Source organism: Squalius cephalus (assembly GCF_949319135.1).
Source record: "Squalius cephalus genome assembly, chromosome: 3".
NCBI lineage: Eukaryota > Metazoa > Chordata > Actinopteri > Cypriniformes > Leuciscidae > Squalius > Squalius cephalus.
Window position 1 is genome coordinate 56,773,610 of NC_137124.1, and position 19,955 is coordinate 56,793,564.

Consider the following 19,955-nt stretch of genomic DNA (forward strand, 5'->3'; position numbering starts at 1 on the left):
TCAGAATATGTTTATATATATAGATATATACAGTGTCTAAGTATATACAGTGTCTAAATTACTAAAAGTAGCCCAAAATGAATGTGCGTTGTGTCCTCATACTATAAACACTAACAAAATTAAAGCACTGGCAGACTTATATATATATATTAGTGTGTTAGTGTTTATAGTATGAGGAGGACACAACACGCATTCATTTTGGGCTGCTTTTAGTCATTTAGACACTGTATATAAAATATTGCTCCCAATATTGCAAAATAAATGCACCCTTCTAACCAAAGTGAAGGCATGTTGGCTTATAATATTGTATATATACATACACACACACGCGCGCATTTGGTAGTTGTTTCCTTATTTAACATTTTTATGTTTAAGTGAGTTTATGTTGTAACTTTCTTATCTGTCTTCATTTTGTGTAAAAAATATGTTCAAGTTATTAATAAAACTGCCGTTTTTATGTCTGCCATTAATTTGAAGCAGGCGATGCTCTTATCCAGAGACTTTTATGTCACTTCCGGAAGAGTGTTATAAACTTCCGCTCCGGTCGTTCTTCATCCTTTTCCTCTCCAGACCGTGTGAAAATGGTGTGTATGTTTCACAGTGAATCCGTGTCAATCCGCACAAATCCGCTTTTTTAGCAACTCTCACTGCGTTTTAAAGCACCGGAATGTTTTGTTAATATTGTTACGATTCGTATGTACTGAATATTTTGACTTTATGCATTTGTTTTATGTAGGATGTTGAATGAAAAAAAATAGCGTCAACTCCCGCTTCACAACTTTTGAATTTCAGACGTTAAAGTCTGCTAGCGAGAGTCAGATCATATTATGTTGGGTTTAATTGATCTATTGTGATAATATAAACGTATGTGATGATTTTAAACTGCGTGTTTATGGGGGAAAATGCTGTTAAAATCATAACTGGACGTTAGCGGTGTGGCTAACGTTAGTGTTTGTGAGCTTAAAGGGATAATTCACCCAAAAATGAAAATTCTGTCATTTAATGTTACTCCAAACCTGTATGAATTTCTTTCTTCTGTTGAACTCCAGATGTTTTTAACAACCAAACAATTTTGGGGCTCCATTGACCTTACATTGATTTTTTTTCATACTATGGAGACTGCAACTGTTTGGTGACACAATTTTCATTTTTATTTTGGTGAAATATCCCTTTAAATGTTATCAATTAATGTGATTATAGATGTTTTTGCAATATACATTGCATCAACAATCTCAGTATTTACACAAGGCAAAAATATCATTATATTTTAACATTGAAACAAGCCGTTTCTATAAAGCTGCAAGCTTTATAGAAACAGCTTGTTTCAATGTTAAAATATAATGATATTTTTGCCTTGTGTAAATACTGAGATTGTGAATATAAACTTGCAGTGAAATTGAATTTTAAAGTACAAAAGTGTCCCATGTGACCCTTGACTGACCCTAGTGTGTGTGTGTGTTAACAGGGCCGCGTCAGGACCAAGACCGTGAAGAAGGCCGCTCGGGTCGTGATCGAGAAGTACTACACCCGACTGGGCAATGACTTCCACATCAACAAGAGAGTGTGTGAGGAGATCGCCATCATCCCCAGCAAACCTCTGCGCAACAAGATCGCCGGGTGAGTAAAGTCCAGCACTTCAGACGGACGGATACTGACAACATGTTATCAGAGCTTATCCTGGTAATATAGTGAGATTCTTTAAACTATCCTATCTCGGATTACCAGGGAAAACCCCATGGTAGATGAATATGATAGTTAGGGATCAACAATAAGCAACAATAAAAAAGGGGTTTGTTGGTGAGCCTGGATTTGTCAATAAAAAATTTGCAAAGACATGTATAAAGTAAGCATAGTCAAATTCATGATGTCCTAAAATAATATCCTTAAAGTATGGTTGCATTTTGCAGGTTATCATTAATAAATGAGCCAATAGTTTTTCCAGAGTGGTTCAGTATAGTGACAGGCCTAAAACAAACGAGACCGCATATGTGAGTTTGGTAAAATCTTGCATCAATCGATATCAGCTTTATATTTATTCATGTCATTTATAGAGAATGAACAATACTTTCAAGCCCTCTTCATAAATCATAAAATTCAGTCTGTGCCATTTGTTTTCTAGCATAAATTAACTATTTTATTGAGTTATTATAAAACCAATAAAAATAACTTAAATAAAATAATTGTAATATTAATTTGCAATAAGTACAGAAAATATTTTATGTAATGCACTCATGTATAATGCAATGAAGATGGATGGATGGAAATTGACAGACAGATGTTATTTCTCATACTATTTTAGCAAGATATCTATGCAATATTTCTATATAATGTCTTGAAATGTAGGGCTGCACGATATTGAAGAATGTGATATTCGATATGCCATATGATAATGCTTAAACTGTAAAATAAACTTAAAATATATTTAAAATTATAAAACCTACATGTTTCACATTCTTTTAGTGACAAGAAGACATCCCTACAGCTTCTGACAGTGAACATCAGTGTTTTACTGTCGCATAAGAAGTGTTATTTTAACATCAGTGGGGTTCAGGTTATCCTACATTAGGGTTATTTAACAACAAACTGAATAATCAAATGTAAAAATAAAACACTGGTAGTTTTCACTGTATGAATGAAATATATCCTGATACTTATTAAAGCTACAACAGTTATTCAGCGAAGAGCAGCGAGTGATTTTCTCTTTGTCTTTAGTTATTGCAAGCCGTTGCGATATGCATATCACGATATATACATTTGCGATATTTCTATATATTGTGCAGCCCTATTACACGTGGATATCTTGCTATAAAATATAGACATGCGACGACCGAAACGAAGCCTTATTTTGTTGTTTCTGCAGGTATGTGACCCACCTGATGAAGCGCATCCAGAGGGGTCCCGTCAGGGGCATCTCCATCAAACTGCAGGAGGAGGAGAGAGAGAGACGGGACAACTACGTCCCAGAGGTCAGCGACTCTTCACTTCACAATACGATTCATCGTTTAAAGATGAAAAAGCTCTCTATTAAACCTTTAACAAGTACGATCACAGCGAGATCTGTGTTCTGAGCCAGAGAGAGCGGTTCTCATGTATAGATATGAAAACCGATTCACTAACTGTCTTTTCAACCACACAGTATCACTATTTCTGTCTTACAATCATTCAAATCATTACAGAAGAACTGGGATACAAGTTTAAAGTTCAGATATAAACACTGATGTCTACGGTCGCGATCAAAATAGAGTAAATCACCTTTTGAAAGTGACTTGATGCTTAAATTAAAAATTCAGTCCAGTGAATTTTTCCTCAGAGCAGATGTGTTCCTATAAACTGTTAACCCTTTATTTGCTTATGTAGTAGTGATATAATTTATTGCATGATACCAAATTTCACAATGATCAACGTTGAGTAAATGGACGTCAGTAGCCACGTTTCCATTACCCTTCAAATTGCGCAAATTGAAAATACTCCCAATGGAAACGCGTCAATTTCGCAAAAACTCCCATTTATCGCAAAAAAGTTTTTACGCTCGCATGAGGAGGTTTTTCAGGCAATTCGAAAAAGAAATATTTCCCAAAACAGTTTTTGCGCATTTACAGGTCACCTGACGTAGATGACGATATGTTTGGACAAAATACGAGACCGTTCTTTATTAAATTCATAAAAGACAGAAAAATTACAGGAATAATGGATTCTAAACCTCAAAGAAACGCCACAATCAAGAGCTTGAAGCAGATATGAGGGAGAAACACCCTTATATGTGCCGTTCACAAGTATAAGGGGCTTTCCTTGCCATTAATGATTGGATAACACACATACGTCTCCTTTGATTAAAGGTATAGCGGAGGATTTTCCCGAATTTTAGAAAAGAACCGCCCTCTCCACTTTTAAAAAAAAAAATGCACATGCGCAACACTCTCCCTGCTCCCGAGAGGGAACGCCTATTAAACGTGTGCACGAGCTAATCATAGCTTACATTAACTTTTACTAGAAGTGATTTTAAATGGATTTCTCCAAATAGCATGCCAAACTTTACCTGTCAAGAAACTTCGTGACTGAGGCATCAGTGGGAAGCCCAACCTGTGTTTTGAGTGCACGCCATCGTGTGAATCGTGTGCACGAGCACGTATGACGGCCTTACGTAAACATATCACCAGAATGATTGACACTTAGGAGGACCAATAGTCTTGATGATCCACCCGGAAAAGAAAATCCTCCGCTATACCTTTAATAATAATGGCCAGTGCAGTGGCTGGGATATGCACAAACCTACTAACGTCCATTGCTATGATTTTTGGTATGACTTAACGCGAGAGGAAAAATGAAGCTTTAGTCGCATAACATCGGTTAATGGAAACGCCGTCATTTCGTAATAGTTTTCTGACGACATTTAGAAAAAAAAAATCGCAAATCTGTAATGGAAACACGCCTAATAGTCTCTCATTTCATGTCCTTGTTCTCTTTGTTCTCAGGTCTCTGCTTTGGATCAGGAGATTATTGAGGTTGATCCAGATACAAAGGAAATGCTGAAGGCTTTCGTAAGTTGATTTGACCTTAGTTTGTGTAGATGAGCTGCAAATATTCAATCTGGTAGTTTTATAGTGCTGTCACATAAAGGGAATGATGAGGAAAAAATAGCCGTCAAATGTCCTGGAAACGACGAGCTGTTGATGTGAAATGTTTTTAGTGTTGGTATACGGACCTGAACCTACATTAACCCTTTCTCTCTCTCTCTCTCTGCAGGACTTCGGAAACCTCCCTAACCTGCAGGTCACCCAGCCAACCATCGGCATGAACTTCAAAACACCCAGAGGAGTCTGATGTAATTTAGCAAATTAATAAAGACTGCAAGGAAGAACAATCTTGTGTTTGTCATTTTTGATGAATTCTCATGATCATATTCATCCTGCAGATCTGCAGTAAATCCCTGCTGAAGTAAGTTAGTGTAACGGCACAGTCTAGAAACAATACAACTGAATGATTTAAAAATGCTACACGTTTATGAATACTAAACTTTTAGCATTACGTGAGGAAAACCAGCTTTCCCAATGGAAAAATCAAGTTGTAAAAATATATTTCCATTTATGCCCTATTATAGAATGATGGTTAACTTCCCCAGCATTTTTGATTACTTTCACACAACTTTTATGGGCTTACAGGATATGTTGTATGAATATCTGAACATACCAAAAGAATAAATAGCTAAAACAAAAAAACACCATTTTATTATCAACACTTGAATGTGGGTATGTATTTAAAGCAAAATTAAGTTAATTATTGCCTGTTCAAATCTGGATATTCAGCACTCTTTCAGAAGATGATAGCGCCCCCTACCGTACAACAGTGAAAATACAGATTGGCCAAAAATTCAAAATGGCAGGGAAAGAGTTAAAAGTCCTCATTCAAGTAATCGTGTCATACTGGAAAATGAAAGCAAATTTCAGATTTAAAGAGGATGCATATAAATAAACAGCCAAAAGCAGTGTTTTTAGAATATTTTTTAAAAAGCCACAGAGTATTTCTAGAGACAGCGAGAAGATCTTTGTACAGAAATAAGCAACAACAGAATTCTGCATATGCAACACAGTTAAAACCTGCCGCTCAAATATTATTCCAGAGGCAAAAGAACAAATAAGACCAGCTGCCTATGCTAAACTATGACACTACATTACACAAATAGAGCTTTATATTCAAAACACAGGATATGTAAAAGTTGTTTTTTTCTTGAAATTGTTGAAAAAGTGCAATAAAGGTTTGACTGTCTACGTTAACCCAAATAGGTTGTATTGTTTTTACCAAGCTTTTTTAACATGTTCCAATAGTTACCCAGAATTTCTTACAGTCCAAACGACACTCAAAAAAGGAGACATTAAGTTCATAAAACTAAATTATGATTGCTGTTACATATTTTCTTTGGGTAAAAGTACAGAACAAAACCATATCCAGCAGGGTAGGAACAGTTGGGGGGTTTTTTGCCTCGCAGGTTGAGATTTTATACAAGTTCTTCATATGAAACGAATACAAGAAATATAATGGAAAATAAAAGATGAGCACTGGGAGTTCTGCATAAAAGTCTTGTTGCATTTGCACTTTGTTGCATCAAGTGCCAAGAATGTGGCCTGTAAAATCTCACAGTGAATGTCATTCATTCATCGAGTTAGAAGAATTCAGACCAAATGCAGCAAGAGGAAATCAAACATATAAAGCACTTTCAAATGCACCAAATTCATTCATTTATCAGTTACATGTGTAGAACCTGAAGTTTTTGAGTTTCAGCACCAAGTCCAGCATGTGTGATGGAGGTCTACGTTGTCGTATTAACAGTTCAGCGTTACAGAATATCACAGTGTTGTGTGATAAACATTTTTGAAAACATTTTCCCAGTTGAACTGATTTCTGCCATTCCACACAAATTTAATATAAGGCATATCTGAAGGGAACTCCCATTTAAAACAGGCAAAATGTCGAAGGGGAAGTGACATTGCAGACTGCAAAAATCCTTTCTAATTGCAAAATTAAAAAGCAGCGTGTCTCTGACTTAACGGAAACTGTCACGAGAGGTCAAAAACTTTACTGTGGTGACGACATGAGTCCGTATTAAACATATATACAAACTGATAGGTGTATATGCATATAAAACAATACAAAACATGTTTAAGAAAATAATAAGACATGGCACATTATATGACATACAAAAGAGAGAGAGAGAGAGAGACATCAATCAAAATGCTTAATACAAAATGCTTTGCAGAAATAAAAAGGACGATGTCCAACGTTCTCCTCACTGGAACGGGGGCAATATATATATAGATACAAAAACATACAAAAAAAAAAAAAGACACAAATGAAACACTGTAAAGTGTGCCTTACAAGCACCAACACGTACACCAGCATATTGTAGCTTTCCTTTTTTTCGAAGGATAATGAAATGGTGTCTTTTTAAACGGTCTCCACTAAAATAAAAGGAAACATTTACGTAGGATGCCGAGAGAGAAAAAAAATCGCAATCATCTCGTTTGAAGTAACCACGTGTCCTTTCTCAGAATGTCCACTGTCCTCGTTTGATGGGTTTCTCCTTCCTGAGAGTAAGCAAGGTATCCCAAACGTTATTGTCTCACTCTCCTTCTCTCTCTCCGTTTAGCGAATGATTGAGAACTCCTCCGTGCTGAACGTCCTCCCCGTGGCGGGGAAGGTCTAGTGTTATTGTGAGGATTGTGCTCAGGCTGTCGTGATGGCGTTTAGGTCCTTCATTAAGCCCTCCAGATGGGCCATTTCCTCCGTCAACTCGTCCGTCTCGTAATTCTGAAGGAGATGAAGAAGGTTAATGCAGGGGGGGCGGGGTTGGGGTGAGCTGGGGTTTGAGGGAATTGGGTTTTATTGGGGAGGGTCAATGGTACTGCGGAAGAAAAGCGGGAAATCAAATAGCAGAGTAACATGCGTGGTAATGGATGAAGGGGTACGGTTATATCATTCAGCATTTATTTAAACAAGCAAAATTTCCAAAATTAATTGTAGTGAGCAGATAATAAATACAGCCGTTAAAAGGGGAAAGCAGGTAAAGGTTTGAGAGAAAAGAAAAAAAAACATGTTAAAATGTTATCATTATATTGTACATTTAAAAATATATTCGATATGTAACAGTATATTCGATATTTAACAGTATATTTGATATGTAACAGTATCCATAGAACATTATAGTGTGTGTGCACTAGAAACTCCTAGGCCATTGGATTTGATGCATAATGATGAAATGTATAATTTGAAAGCAATGCCAAATGTAGCAAGTAAGTCATTTCTACTATGCAATACATTGTCCCTATCATAATAAATTGGATAAAACAAATTTTTTTGGAGCTAACTTTAACTCTTTATTGCAAATTTTTTAGATGCATTTTATTGCCACTGTATAAATAATCAAACTATATGTATTATAGTTTAATCTCCCAGGCGTGACCAGAAATAATTATAACACAAGCATATTCAAAAGTAACAGAAATGACTCGAGTACATGGTTTTGTTGTAAAAAATCACAAGAAATGTACAGAGACATGGAAGTTTGTACAGCGAGTGATATTCCTGATGTTTTCTAACTTCTGTAGTACAGAGCATTATATAAGCAAAGGTACTCACACTCCCTGCATCTTCATGAAGTCTGATGCCTTCCGAACCATCCGGTGCACTTGGAACTATGACAGGCATAGGAGTTCTCGTCCTTCCCAATGTACCGATAGAGGCTGTTTTAACTGAGTGAGGCCCTGAAACAATCGCACAAGTCAGTGTCTGTCTTTCTCCTTTTTAACCATGAAACTTTATACTATTTACTATTCATAATAATTGCATTTAATTTTAGAGCATTTGGAGTGTGACAACTATTGGAACTGTTCAAGGTATTGGTATAAATTAGTTTTCTATTTAAAAGATAGAACCTTTTCCAGCAATATTGGTCATTTTCCTTCCTATTCAGCATCTCTAAACTGTGGCGTCCCACAAGGTTCTACTTTAGGTCCTATTATATTCACACTGTATACGTTTAGGCTCATTTGGTATGTGACAACTACTGATACTTGCAACTGTACAAGGTACTGGCATACATTAGTTTTCTATTTAAAGGGGTGGTTGATTATGATTTCACTTTTCCAACTTTAGTTAGTGTGTAATGTTGCTGTTTGAGCATAAACAACATCTGCAAAAGTTACAACGCTCAGAGTTCAAAGCAAAGGGAGATATTTGCTTTTAAAGAAATCGCTTTTTAAGGACTACAACAAACGGCTGGTCGGGACTACTCTACATTCCTCCCGGGTTAGTGACATCACTAACCCTAAAATTTACATAAACCCCACCCCGGGAACGCGATTTATAGATCATCATGACAGAATATGCTAATCAATGACTTGAAGATAACTACACATAAGCTACATAAATTCATCAACTAACCACTCAGAAATGTCCTGTTGCTTCTACATGTTGTCACTTCTTCTTGAGTCTCTCCATCATTGTCTGACTCCGGTTTGAACATAAAAGGCTAAAAGTTTTTGAAATTTTCAGTGCATGTGTGTGTGAGGTAAAAGGACACAAGCTGTTGTAGCTCTGCCCTCTGTGCCGGGAGCAGCAGCTCATTTGCATTTAAAGGGACAGACACAAAAACTGCGTTTTTGCTCACCCTCAAAAAGTGACAATTTTAACATGCTATATACAAATACAGTGCTATGCATAAGTTTAGACACCCATGCTAAAGTTGACTAAAAAGAGGAATAAAAAATCATCTTTTGGAAATTGAACTTAATGCCTTAATTAAAAAAAATTGGAAAAATCCAACCTTTAAGGACACCAATTTTCTTTGTGAATGAATAATGTATCGTAAATAAATAAATGTTCTTCCTTAAAATACAGGGTGCATAAGTTTGGACACCCCTATATTAAATTCCCATAGAGGCAGGCAGATTTCATACTGATTTCATACAGATTTCAGATTTTACTTCATGGATCCAGGATACTATGCATCCTGATAAAGTTCCCTTGGCCTCTGGAATTAAAATAGCCCCACATCATCACACACCCTTCACCATACCTAGAGATTGGCATGGAGTACTTTCCATAAGATCATCTCTCAATGCAAATCAAACCAGCTATTAGGCTAACTGAAATAAAACCATGCCAATCTCTAGGTATGGTGAAGGCTATGTGATGATGTGGGGCTATTTTAATTCCAAAGGCCAAGGGAACTTTATCAGGATGCATAGTATCCTGGATCCATGAAGTAACTGGCCTTTAAAAATAAAAATCTGCCTGCCTCTATGGGAATTTAACATAGGTGTGTCCAAACTTATGCACCCTGTATTTTAAGGAAGAACATTTATTTATTTATGATACATTATTCATTCACAAAGAAAATTGGTGTCCTTAAAGGTTGTATTTTTCCTAATTTTTTTAATTAAGGCATTAAGTTCTATTTTCAAAAGATGATTTTTTATTCATCATTTTAGTCAACTTTAGCATGGGTGTCTAAACCTATGCATAGCACTGTATATGTGGGGTATTTTGAGCTAAAACCTTACATACACACTCTGGGGACATCAAATACTTATTTTACATCTTGTGAAAAAGGGCATTATACCACCCCTTTAAAAGACAGAATATTTTCCATCAGTATTGGAAATTTGCCTCCTATTCAGCAACACCAAACTGTGGCGTCCCACAAGGTTCTATTCTAGGTCCTATTTTATACTCAATATATACGGTTAGGCTCATTTGAAGTGTGACAACTATTGGTACTGGCAACTTTACAAGGTACTGGATTAAATTTGTTTTCTATTCAAAAGACAGATCCTTTTCCATCAGTATTGGGAATTTGGCCTTCTATTCAGCAAGACTAAACTGTGGCGTCCCACAAGGTTCTATTCTAGGTCATATTATATTCACAATGTATACGGTTAGGCTCATTTGGAGTGTGACAACTATTGGTACTTGCAACTGTACAAGGTACTGGCATAAATTAGTTTTCTGTTTAAAGACAGAACTTTTCCATCAGTATTGGGAATTTGCCTTCCTATTCAGCAACTCTAAACTGTGGCGTCCCACAAGGTTCTATTCTAGGTCCAATTATATTCTCACTTTATACATTAAGGCTCAATATTCCACAAACATTACTTATGCTACACATGCTCTAATTTTATAGCTTGGAGTAGGATAAATCTTGGTTGGCAACATATATAAGTATTTTTTTTTTTTTAGCTCAATGATGATAAGATATTATATTTATATCCTTTAACTCTGCCAATGAGATTACTAATAGATTAGCTTTTATTTCGATGAATGTGCCTGACTATGTTAAACATCTTTTATATGTTAAATGCCATTATTTTAGACACTGCAGATTGGATAACCCAAGATAGATGTACATATCTGGTGTAAAAAGGATAGTTACCTGTCTGAGACAGCAATGGAGTGCTAGGCAATGCTGCCGAGTCATACATGGGGTGAGCTGGGACGGCCGGCACTGCAAAACTCTTGAGTGGGTGTGTGGGACGAACGTGTGCTGTGGGTGTAGCGAAAGCTGGCTCCTCCTCAGTGACTGAGCTGTGGTAGCTAATGTCTGTCTCTGAAAGGTCAGTGGTACAGGATGGCTGCCCAGACGGAGGGAGCAGGTCGGCACTAGGGGTGTTTCTTACAGACTCTGTAATTACAACAGCACCTGGGTCAGCACATGTGAGGATTTACATGTGAGCAACCTTAAAGACTGAAATCATTAAAAAGCCAGCTTAAAGTCAACATGAATCTGCAACAAATTTAACGTATTCTGAGTGAAACAAGAAGTGAAAAGGGGCCTTTCCTTAGTAAGACTAAATGATTTAATAATATGGTATGCATCACCAGAAAGAAGTCTGCCATTTGACCAGAAGATAAGAGTTTTGAAATTTTGAATAGATGAATCGTACTCAAAAGATCAATAACATGCATTTAGAAAACATTTCAGAATCTTCATTCCATGTAGACTTCAAGAAAGTAAATAGGGTAACTTTTAATTTCATGTTGCCTTCAAATTGGTCAACCATCTAGAACAGCATGAACCAGTGAATGACCCACTTAAACCAGCTAAAAACCATGTAATACCAGCTACCACTTTAAGTTGGTTTCAGCTGGAGGGAATATGAGAAGTGATACAAATGTTATGAAGCGTTTACTCGTCTAAAGCAAGTCCTGAAGAAGGAGGTACACAGAGAGATAAAGAGGGAAGTAAAGAGATATGGAAATTTCACTACAATCCCTTGGTCACCAACCAATTATACCTCCATTTTGAGAGGAAAGAACATCATATCCAGCTTCATATGGAGTGACTCATCGTGGACTTAGGGCCTTAACAAAGGCCCACTAATGCACTCTCACCTGTGGACTCTGCCCTGTCTAGATGAGAGATGGGGGTGGCGATGGACCGTGTGCTGCTCTGGTGGTGGAGATAGCTGCGTGTCGGCGAGGCCAGGCTGCCCAAGTGATAATGATGGTGATGGTTATCGAGGGAATGGATGGGGTGAGCACTAATCACAGCTGCGAACGGACACACATAATAGAGCGCCATGGTTTAGACCTCGCACACAAGGTTATGAGATTATGGCGAGCATGGTGCATCTATAACATCTGCTCATGCAAACAAAGAACTACAGAGACTGAAAGACATGCTATGTTGCTAGGTTAAAGAATTACTGTTAGACAAGAAACATACTCTAGACAAATGCAGACGCAAATGCTTGGTCAACTCGTTCTCGTTCTGTGGTGCTAGGAAACCTCTGTACTCAAAGGGGTGATAGTTACCTGTTTTTATGTAGGTAGTTAACTATAAACATGTAGAAAGTTAAAATAAAATAAACTGTTGTTCGGCCATCATAGCAGTTGACCTGAACATTCTGATGCATTTTGAAATGCAGCAACAGCTATAGACATTTGCATCCATGTACTTGAATAGAGTATGTTTTTTGGCCTACAACTACAATAATGAACTCAGGGAACCTTGTTTGAGGACTATATGTTATTCTAAAGAGCATAAACTGTTTAAAATCCTAACTGAAAGAAAAGGGGTCCGGTCCCTGGTTCAGGATAATACACTTACGCTGAGGGGGTTGTGCATCAAAGGGCATCATCATTTTAGGTCTCATTCCCCGACGGCCTGCCAGTGTAGACATGCTGTCCTCTGATTCATGGCCTGCAAATCAGACAGCGACCAGCTAATCAGATTGAGACAGGCTCCCAATACAAGAGCCCTGTGAAGACTACCAGCTGACTTCCTAGAGTAAGTTGCCAAGATCATGTGGTGTTTTCACTAATGCAGTGAGATTCTATTGTTTGTCCATTAGAGGGCAGTGTAAACGCACACATACGGAGAGCTGTAGGAGTAGGCAGCAGCAGATACGGATATCACCATACATGCCACGAAAACAAAAGAAACAAGGCTGCACGTTTTTTCCATTTTAAGCAAGGAACATGCCAATCTCAAGCAATAATGACAAATAGAAGACATGACATTGAAGCATCCATCAGAAGCAGCAGCTGGAATGATGGCATGGATGATGCAGCAGGTGAAGGTGGTTTAAAGACCCCATGAAATTGTTAGACATTTCTTTACGGTGTTTGGTGTTTTTAGCCCCCAACGGCGCCTTCCAGGCAGCGAGGGGATGGGTAGGTTTAAGGTTGAGGTTAGAGTTAGCTGCCTGGAAGGAGCCATTGGGGGCTAAAAACACCATCGAGCTTTCTTTACTGTGTTGATGCATTTCCTAATGAAACCGGAAGTTGGGTCTTTCTTTAAATAGCCAATATCCTTAAGTTTACATCATAGTGTGGCAAAACAATGATTTGCAACTTGGTGTTGGGGGGGGGGGGGGTATTTCCATTTTCCCAGAACAGCAATACTATAAATACGACAAAGATATCTAGTATAGACCTTATGTAGCCCCGCCCCTTTTCAGCATTGCGCTCATAGTGTTCAGTTTTCCGGTTTGTATTTCCACAGCATGAAGGTAAGATCTTACAGATTTATGAATGAACCGCTCGGATGGCATTTGTTATGATAAGTAAATCATAAGTTACCAGCTAATTACTCTTCGATAGCAAAGTCATAGAAATATACAGAGCTACCGCAAAAACGAAAGTTCAAGCACAACATTTTAAACATGATTGCGAGCTTATTTCTCCGGCGTATAAGGTCTATATAGACGGCCGTATCAGACAAAGCTTTTTGATTTCATGGGGTCTTTAAATCACAGTTCTTACCACGGTACGAGTTACGTCTCTGGAGCATAGGATCCATGGAGCCGTCAACCGGGGTGATGTCTTGGGAGGATCGGGGGATTGGCGTGTCGGTCATTACTGGATTGGTTTCGGGCGATTTGTCAATAGGTTTTAGCTCCAAACGTTCGTGGTGGATCCAGAGGTCTGGTGGCTTCAGATCTTTGGAGTTGCCCTTATACTTGTGGGATCCATTGGCGGACTTGCAGGCTGCACGTTTCCTGGAGATCATATCAAAGAGTTTGAGGGAAGGTTGTGGCAAACACATTTACCCGTACGCCAGGACTGAGGATTAGGACTGCTCATCATCAGGAGATCTGAACTTGAACTTTGTGAGGAACTTACTTCTTCTGCTGTGTTGTGGTACGGCGTGTACACAGGAAGGCGCCAACCACCACCACAATGATGGTAAATGCTCCCACTGACACAATGATGACAATAACCAGGATGTGGTTATCACCAGTGCCAGACATGTCTGGTTTCCCTGAAACATGGAAAATCTGTGGTTACAACGTTATAAGGAAAGGAAAATTTATCAAGACTAACTGTTGCCTTGTCAAATTCTTGCCTGCAAGTTTTTAAAGCCTTGAATGTTTATGACAGAATGGCCTGACAGACAGAAACTGAGAGGGAGTTGGTTGAGTACTGCTATGTGGTTGGTAAGCTACTGTTAAGTGTTTACAAAGGGTGGTAAAATGTAGTTGATAAGGCATTGCTAGATGGTTGCAAGGCACTGCTAAGGTGTAGCTAGAGTTGTTGTTAGGGACTAGTGTAACATTGCTAGGTGATTGGTGGGGCACTGCGAAGCTAGGTGTTTTCTTGGTTATTAATATACTGTTGAGATGAGCATTGCTAGGTGGTTGCATGGCATTGCTATGGTGCTACTACGTTGTTGTGGGTGGTTGCTAAAGACTAAGGGATGGCATCGCTAAACTGTTACAAGGTGTTTGCTAGGGTGTTAATATGCTGTTGATAAGGCATTGCTAAGTTGTTATTAAGGTGTTGCTAGGTAGTTGGACTACTGGGTGATTGCTATGGAATTGCAAAGCTGCTATGATATGCTAAATTGCTATGTGTGATAGGGACTATTGGGTGGTAGTTATGGCATTGCTAGGTGATTAGTAGGGCACTGTTAAGCTAGGTGTTTACTAGATTAATAATATACTGTTGATGAGCTTTGTTAGATGGTTGCATGGCATTGCTAGGGTGTTACTAAGTGCTATTAAGGTGTTGCTAGGTTGTTGGGGGCTACCGAGTGGTCGCTAGTGTGTTAGCATGTTGTTGGTATGCAATTGTAAGATGCTGCTATGGTGTTGCTGTGTGGTTGCTAACTTGTTATGAAGGTGTTGCTAGGTTATTGAGTTGGTTGCTCGGGCCTACCGGGAGGTTTCTATGGCATTTGCTTGATGATTGGTTGGGCAATGCTAAGCTGGAGATAGGTGTTTTCTGAGCATTGGTAGGTGGTTACAAGGCGCTGCTAGCGTGTTAATATGTTGTTGATAAGGCGTTGATAGATGATTGCAAGATGCCGCTTGGGTGTTTCTAGGTCATTATTAAGGTGTTGCTAGGTTGTTCTGGGTGGTTGCTAGGGACTGGATGGGGTTTGCTATGGCATTGCTAAGCTGTTGCAAGGTGTTTATATGATGTTGATATTGTGGTTGAAAGGCACTCCTAAGATGTTGTTAGGGTGTTAATAAAGGGTTGCTCGGTTGTTATTAAGCCGTTGCTAAGTTGTTGTGGGTGGTTGCTAGGGACTACTAGGCAGGTGTTATGGCATTGTTAAGTGGTTGCTAGGTGTTTGCTCGGATGTTAATATGATGTTGCTAGGTAGTTGCAAGGGCGTTGTTAAGGGACTAGCCGGTGGTTGTTATAGTATTACTAGGTGTGATACTAGGTATAGTACAAAGGCGTGTTCTTGATTGTTGCTATGCTACATCATTGTTAAGCCATTGCTAGGTTACTTCCAGTGTGTCTTTTTGGAAACATAAAAAAACAGAAATTACCAACTGATCCAAAGCCTTGATCTGGTGATGGTCTTCCTACTTTCACTGGTCCTGAAGCTACAAGAGTTCAAATAAGAAGAATTGGCAAGTGGCACAAGAATCTACAACTCTCGTGTAAAGTTTAAAGTCATGTTCAATCCATTGGTAAAATAACATGCAGCTTAAACAGATAAACCACCAGCTGTACTTCTGAGAAGAGCATGACGCTCATCTTTTGAGAAAAACTTGCTTGGAGAAAGACAGTTAGTAGTATGAAGGTGTAGCCACGTGCATCCTACTGATAAACTCTTAGTAAACAGCAGTCAGGCAGGCAAATAAGATGTTTTCCAGCTATACACCAACTGGATCTTTCTGTGACTGCTGATGAATTTCAGTGCGCAGGGAAAACATGCTGCTCACTTCTATTTGAGGACATTAGTGGAATAAGAGAAGAGAGAGCAATTACCTTGGTCATTAGCCATTTTGTCAGAGGGTTCGGCTAGCATGGCAAAGCAGGAGAAGAGACAAGTTAGAGGGAGAGAGGCGTGCAGTCAGAGCTAAGCATGAAAGATCAGTGAGGTCAGGGTAAACGCAAAGGGTTAAGCTTGAGATTAAGTAAAAAATAGCGTGTATGTTAACTCTTTCCCGCCATTGACAGAAATTTTGCGACTTTGCGTGTTTTCACTGTTATACGGAAGGGGGCGCTATTGCATATCTTATAAAAAAAAAAGTGCAGAATCTCCTGACCAAAACACAGGCGAAGAAGAAGCAGAAACAAGCGATAGCATATGTAAGCAGATGCGTATGTAAAATAACGTGATCATCAACACTAAACAGCATATAAATCAAAACTGCCTAATGTTACTGAATGAAATGCCGACCCAGGACGAGCTACAGGACTGTGAAGCTTTGTGGGTGTCGATGGACTCGATCTATTCCTTTCTGAATCTGATCCAGACGAAAAACACGATTTTCTCAGCATTTTTTTTCAAAATGTTGCTTTTTTATGAAACTTACCCAAATGTTTATAAAAAAAAGCTAGAATAAAACACATTTTTTTGTTTAAAAAACGCTGGCGGGGAAAGAGCTAACATAATTTAGCAACCAAACCCTGCAGGAAAGAACAGCATGCTAGTTGGTCTCTTCTGGTAGATCATAGACATCTTGATGGTTAAGCCACATATGAAGCCTGGCGGTTACACCAGTATCCCATCGTATCTTGGGATTCATATTCCTACATATACTGGTCTTTTCATCAGGCAGCAGTGATTGCTCTCATTCATCAGATGAAAACTGTCTCCGTGAATCAGCTGGTTTACCTTTAGGAGTGCGAAACTGGACAGCTTCAGACATGGGACCCATTCCCTTGGAGTTGCGCGCCTGGATCTTGAAGTAGTAGGTGGTATCGAGGGTCAGCTCCTGAATTTGATGGGTTAGCCTGTTTCCCACTACTGGTTCAATGACCCAGTCATGAACCTCTGCATTCACATCAGTGCTGTAATAAATGATGTAACCTGGGAAGGCAGAGAAAGCGATACAGAGGCACGTTGTAGATGATTATATGTGGTTGTCACACCTTTTTTTGGTCCACTGACTTCCATTCACGGGATGCAAATGCAGACGAGAAACGCAAGCTCACACACATTTCAATGCGTTCTTAAGTTTAAAGTTGGTGAATTTTGTATCGTGTGAAGACATGTGACCAATAAAAAACTGATACGTCACACAGTGACCTCTTTGCTGAAGCAATCTTTAAATCTGCAGGATCGCAGTAAAGTGGAGTAGATTGCAATATTTTTACATTTTGGATGTATTATATGTTGAATAATTGTTTCAAAAGAGACACCACAGTCAAAAGAGACACTTTTTTGTGTTCAAAGTCTAGTGTGACTGTGGTTTAAGGCAAAATAAGCTGTCACTGTCTATAACCGGTGCTAAATTTTTAATAACATTGTCACCTGTGATCTTGCCATTGGCTTCTGAAGGCGGCTGCCAGTTGACGATGATGGTTCGTGGTCGTCCCTCTTTGCTCACTACAGTCACATCTTTAGGTGCAGAACTTGGGACTGGGGAGAAAGACAAAATGTATCAAGACTACAAAAATAGAGAAATTCCCTCACACTTGATGTTTATTTCAAAGTTTAATGCTCATTAAGTTTAATGCTCATGCATGAAGCTAGAATAAAACAGGTTTTTTGTTTAAAAAAGGTTTTCAAAAACGCTGACGGGGAAAGAGCTAACATAATTTAGAAACCAAACACGTGACATTACGTGACGTAATTTTCATCATTAGGTGCGCAAGATGGAGCGGAACATGGAAAATGAATTATACCCGGGCCTTAAAGGGTTAGTTCACCCAAAAATTTAAATTTAGTACTCGCCCTCATGTCGTTCCAAACCCGTAATACTTTCGTTCATCTTCTGATCACAAATGAAGATCTTTTTGATGAAATCTGAGAGCTTTCTGTCCCTCCATTGACAGTTTACGCAACTACCACTTTGACTCTTCAAAAAGTTCAAAAATAGATCGTAAAACTAATCATATGAATTCAGCTGTTTAGTCCAAATTTTCTGAAGAGACACGATCGCTTTACTTGATGAACAAATTTAATTTAGTCTTTTTCTTAACATATAAACATTCATCAACTCACACATCAGTTGTGGTAAACGGAAGCTCAATCATGTTCGCTTGACAAGCGAGAACCAATGAGGTTCATTCTTGTGTTACGCAGCACGTTTGAGCTTTAGCAAGAACCAATGAGGTTCATTCTCGTGCTACGCAGCACGTTTGAGCTTCTGCAAGAACCAATGAGGTTCATTCTCGTGTTACGCAGCACGTTTGAGCTTCAGCAAGAACCAATGAGGTTCGTTCTCGTGTTACGCAGCGCGTTTGAGCTTTAGCAAGAACCAATGAGGTTCGTTCTCGTGTTACGCAGCGCGTTTGAGCTTTAGCAAGAACCAATGAGGTTCATTCTCGTGTTACGCAGCACGTTTGAGCTTCTGCAAGAACCAATGAGGTTCATTCTCGTGTTACGCAGCACGTTTGAGCTTCTGCAAGAACCAATGAGGTTCATTCTTGTGTTATGCAGCACGTTTTAGCTTCAGCAAGAACCAATGAGGTTCGTTCTCGTGTTACGCAGCGCGTTTGAGCTTTAGCAAGAACCAATGAGGTTCGTTCTTGTGTTACGCAGCACGTTTGAGCTTCTGCAAGAACCAATGAGCTTCATTCTCGTGTTACGCAGCACGTTTGAGCTTCTGCAAGAACCAATGAGGTTCATTCTCGTGTTACGCAGCGCGTTTGAGCTTTAGCAAGAACCAATGAGGTTCGTTCTTGTGTTACGCAGCACGTTTGAGCTTTAGCAAGAACCAATGAGGTTCATTCTCGTGTTATGCAGCACGTTTGAGCTTCTGCAAGAACCAATGAGGTTCATTCTCGTGTTACGCAGCACGTTTGAGCTTTAGCAAGAACCAATGAGGTTCATTCTTGTGTTACGCAGCACGTTTTAGCTTCAGCAAGAACCAATGAGGTTCGTTCTCGTGTTACGCAGCACGTTTTAGCTTCAGCAAGAACCAATGAGGTTCGTTCTCGTGTTACGCAGCACGTTTTAGCTTCAGCAAGAACCAATGAGGTTCGTTCTCGTGTTACGCAGCACGTTTGAGCTTTAGCAAGAACCAATGAGGTTCATTCTCGTGCTACGCAGCACGTTTGAGCTTTAGCAAGAACCAATGAGGTTCATTCTCGAGTTATGCAGCACGTTTGAGCTTTAGCAAGAACCAATGAGGTTCATTCTCGTGCTACGCAGCACGTTTGAGCTTTAGCAAGAACCAATGAGGTTCATTCTCGTGTTACGCAGCACGTTTGAGCTTCAGCAAGAACCAATGAGGTTCATTCTCGTGTTACACAGCACGTTTGAGCTTTAGCAAGAACCAATGAGGTTCATTCTTGTGTTACACAGCACGTTTTAGCTTCAGCAAGAACCAATGAGGTTCATTCTCGAGTTATGCAGCACGTTTGAGCTTTAGCAAGAACCAATGAGGTTCATTCTTGTGTTACACAGCACGTTTGAGCTTCAGCAAGAACCAATGAGGTTCATTCTCGTGTTACGCAGCACGTTTGAGCTTTAGCAAGAACCAATGAGGTTCATTCTCGTGTTACACAGCACGTTTGAGCTTTAGCAAGAACCAATGAGGTTCATTCTT

At 39.1% G+C, this 19,955-nt stretch overlaps 2 protein-coding genes across 15 annotated transcripts in view; one reads left to right on the plus strand and one right to left on the minus strand.

Annotated features, from left to right (window-relative positions):
- Nucleotides 1-516: 516 nt before the first annotated feature.
- rps17 (ribosomal protein S17) lies at nt 517-4,861 on the plus strand. Its single transcript, XM_079864944.1, has 5 exons — nt 517-584; nt 1,466-1,617; nt 2,861-2,966; nt 4,473-4,538; nt 4,744-4,861. Exons 1-5 carry the CDS (start codon nt 582-584, stop codon nt 4,819-4,821), a joined length of 405 nt encoding a protein of 134 aa, XP_079721070.1. The 5' UTR covers nt 517-581; the 3' UTR covers nt 4,822-4,861.
- Nucleotides 4,862-6,126: 1,265 nt separating this feature from the next.
- Nucleotides 6,127-19,955, minus strand: part of neo1a (neogenin 1a) — a 184,988-nt gene continuing 171,159 nt past the window's right edge. For 4 of the 14 annotated variants that reach the window (XM_079864927.1, XM_079864923.1, XM_079864922.1 and 1 more), the window contains exons 19-29: nt 17,714-17,821; nt 17,075-17,269; nt 16,222-16,254; nt 15,777-15,833; nt 14,119-14,257; nt 13,759-13,994; nt 12,602-12,694; nt 11,884-12,042; nt 10,925-11,173; nt 8,131-8,255; nt 6,127-7,302 (exon numbers count right to left, since the gene is read on the minus strand). In XM_079864927.1, coding sequence (XP_079721053.1) covers nt 7,219-7,302; nt 8,131-8,255; nt 10,925-11,173; nt 11,884-12,042; nt 12,602-12,694; nt 13,759-13,994; nt 14,119-14,257; nt 15,777-15,833; nt 16,222-16,254; nt 17,075-17,269; nt 17,714-17,821 — 1,478 coding nt within the window. In that variant the 3' untranslated portion in view covers nt 6,127-7,218. Of the gene's footprint in view, nt 7,397-8,130; nt 8,256-10,924; nt 11,174-11,883; nt 12,043-12,601; nt 12,695-13,758; nt 13,995-14,118; nt 14,258-15,776; nt 15,834-16,221; nt 16,255-17,074; nt 17,270-17,713; nt 17,822-19,955 lie in introns of all 14 variants that reach the window. The other 10 variants (XM_079864928.1, XM_079864925.1, XM_079864921.1 and 7 more) reach the window with 6 other exon arrangements.

What these genes read in the sequence shown, in the direction of transcription:
- rps17 (XM_079864944.1), top strand. An exon ending in CTGCGCAACAAGATCGCCGG is followed by an intron (nt 1,618 to 2,860) that starts GTGAGTAAAGTC and finishes TTGTTTCTGCAG; the next exon opens with GTATGTGACCCACCTGATGA. An exon ending in AGGAAATGCTGAAGGCTTTC is followed by an intron (nt 4,539 to 4,743) that starts GTAAGTTGATTT and finishes CTCTCTCTGCAG; the next exon opens with GACTTCGGAAACCTCCCTAA.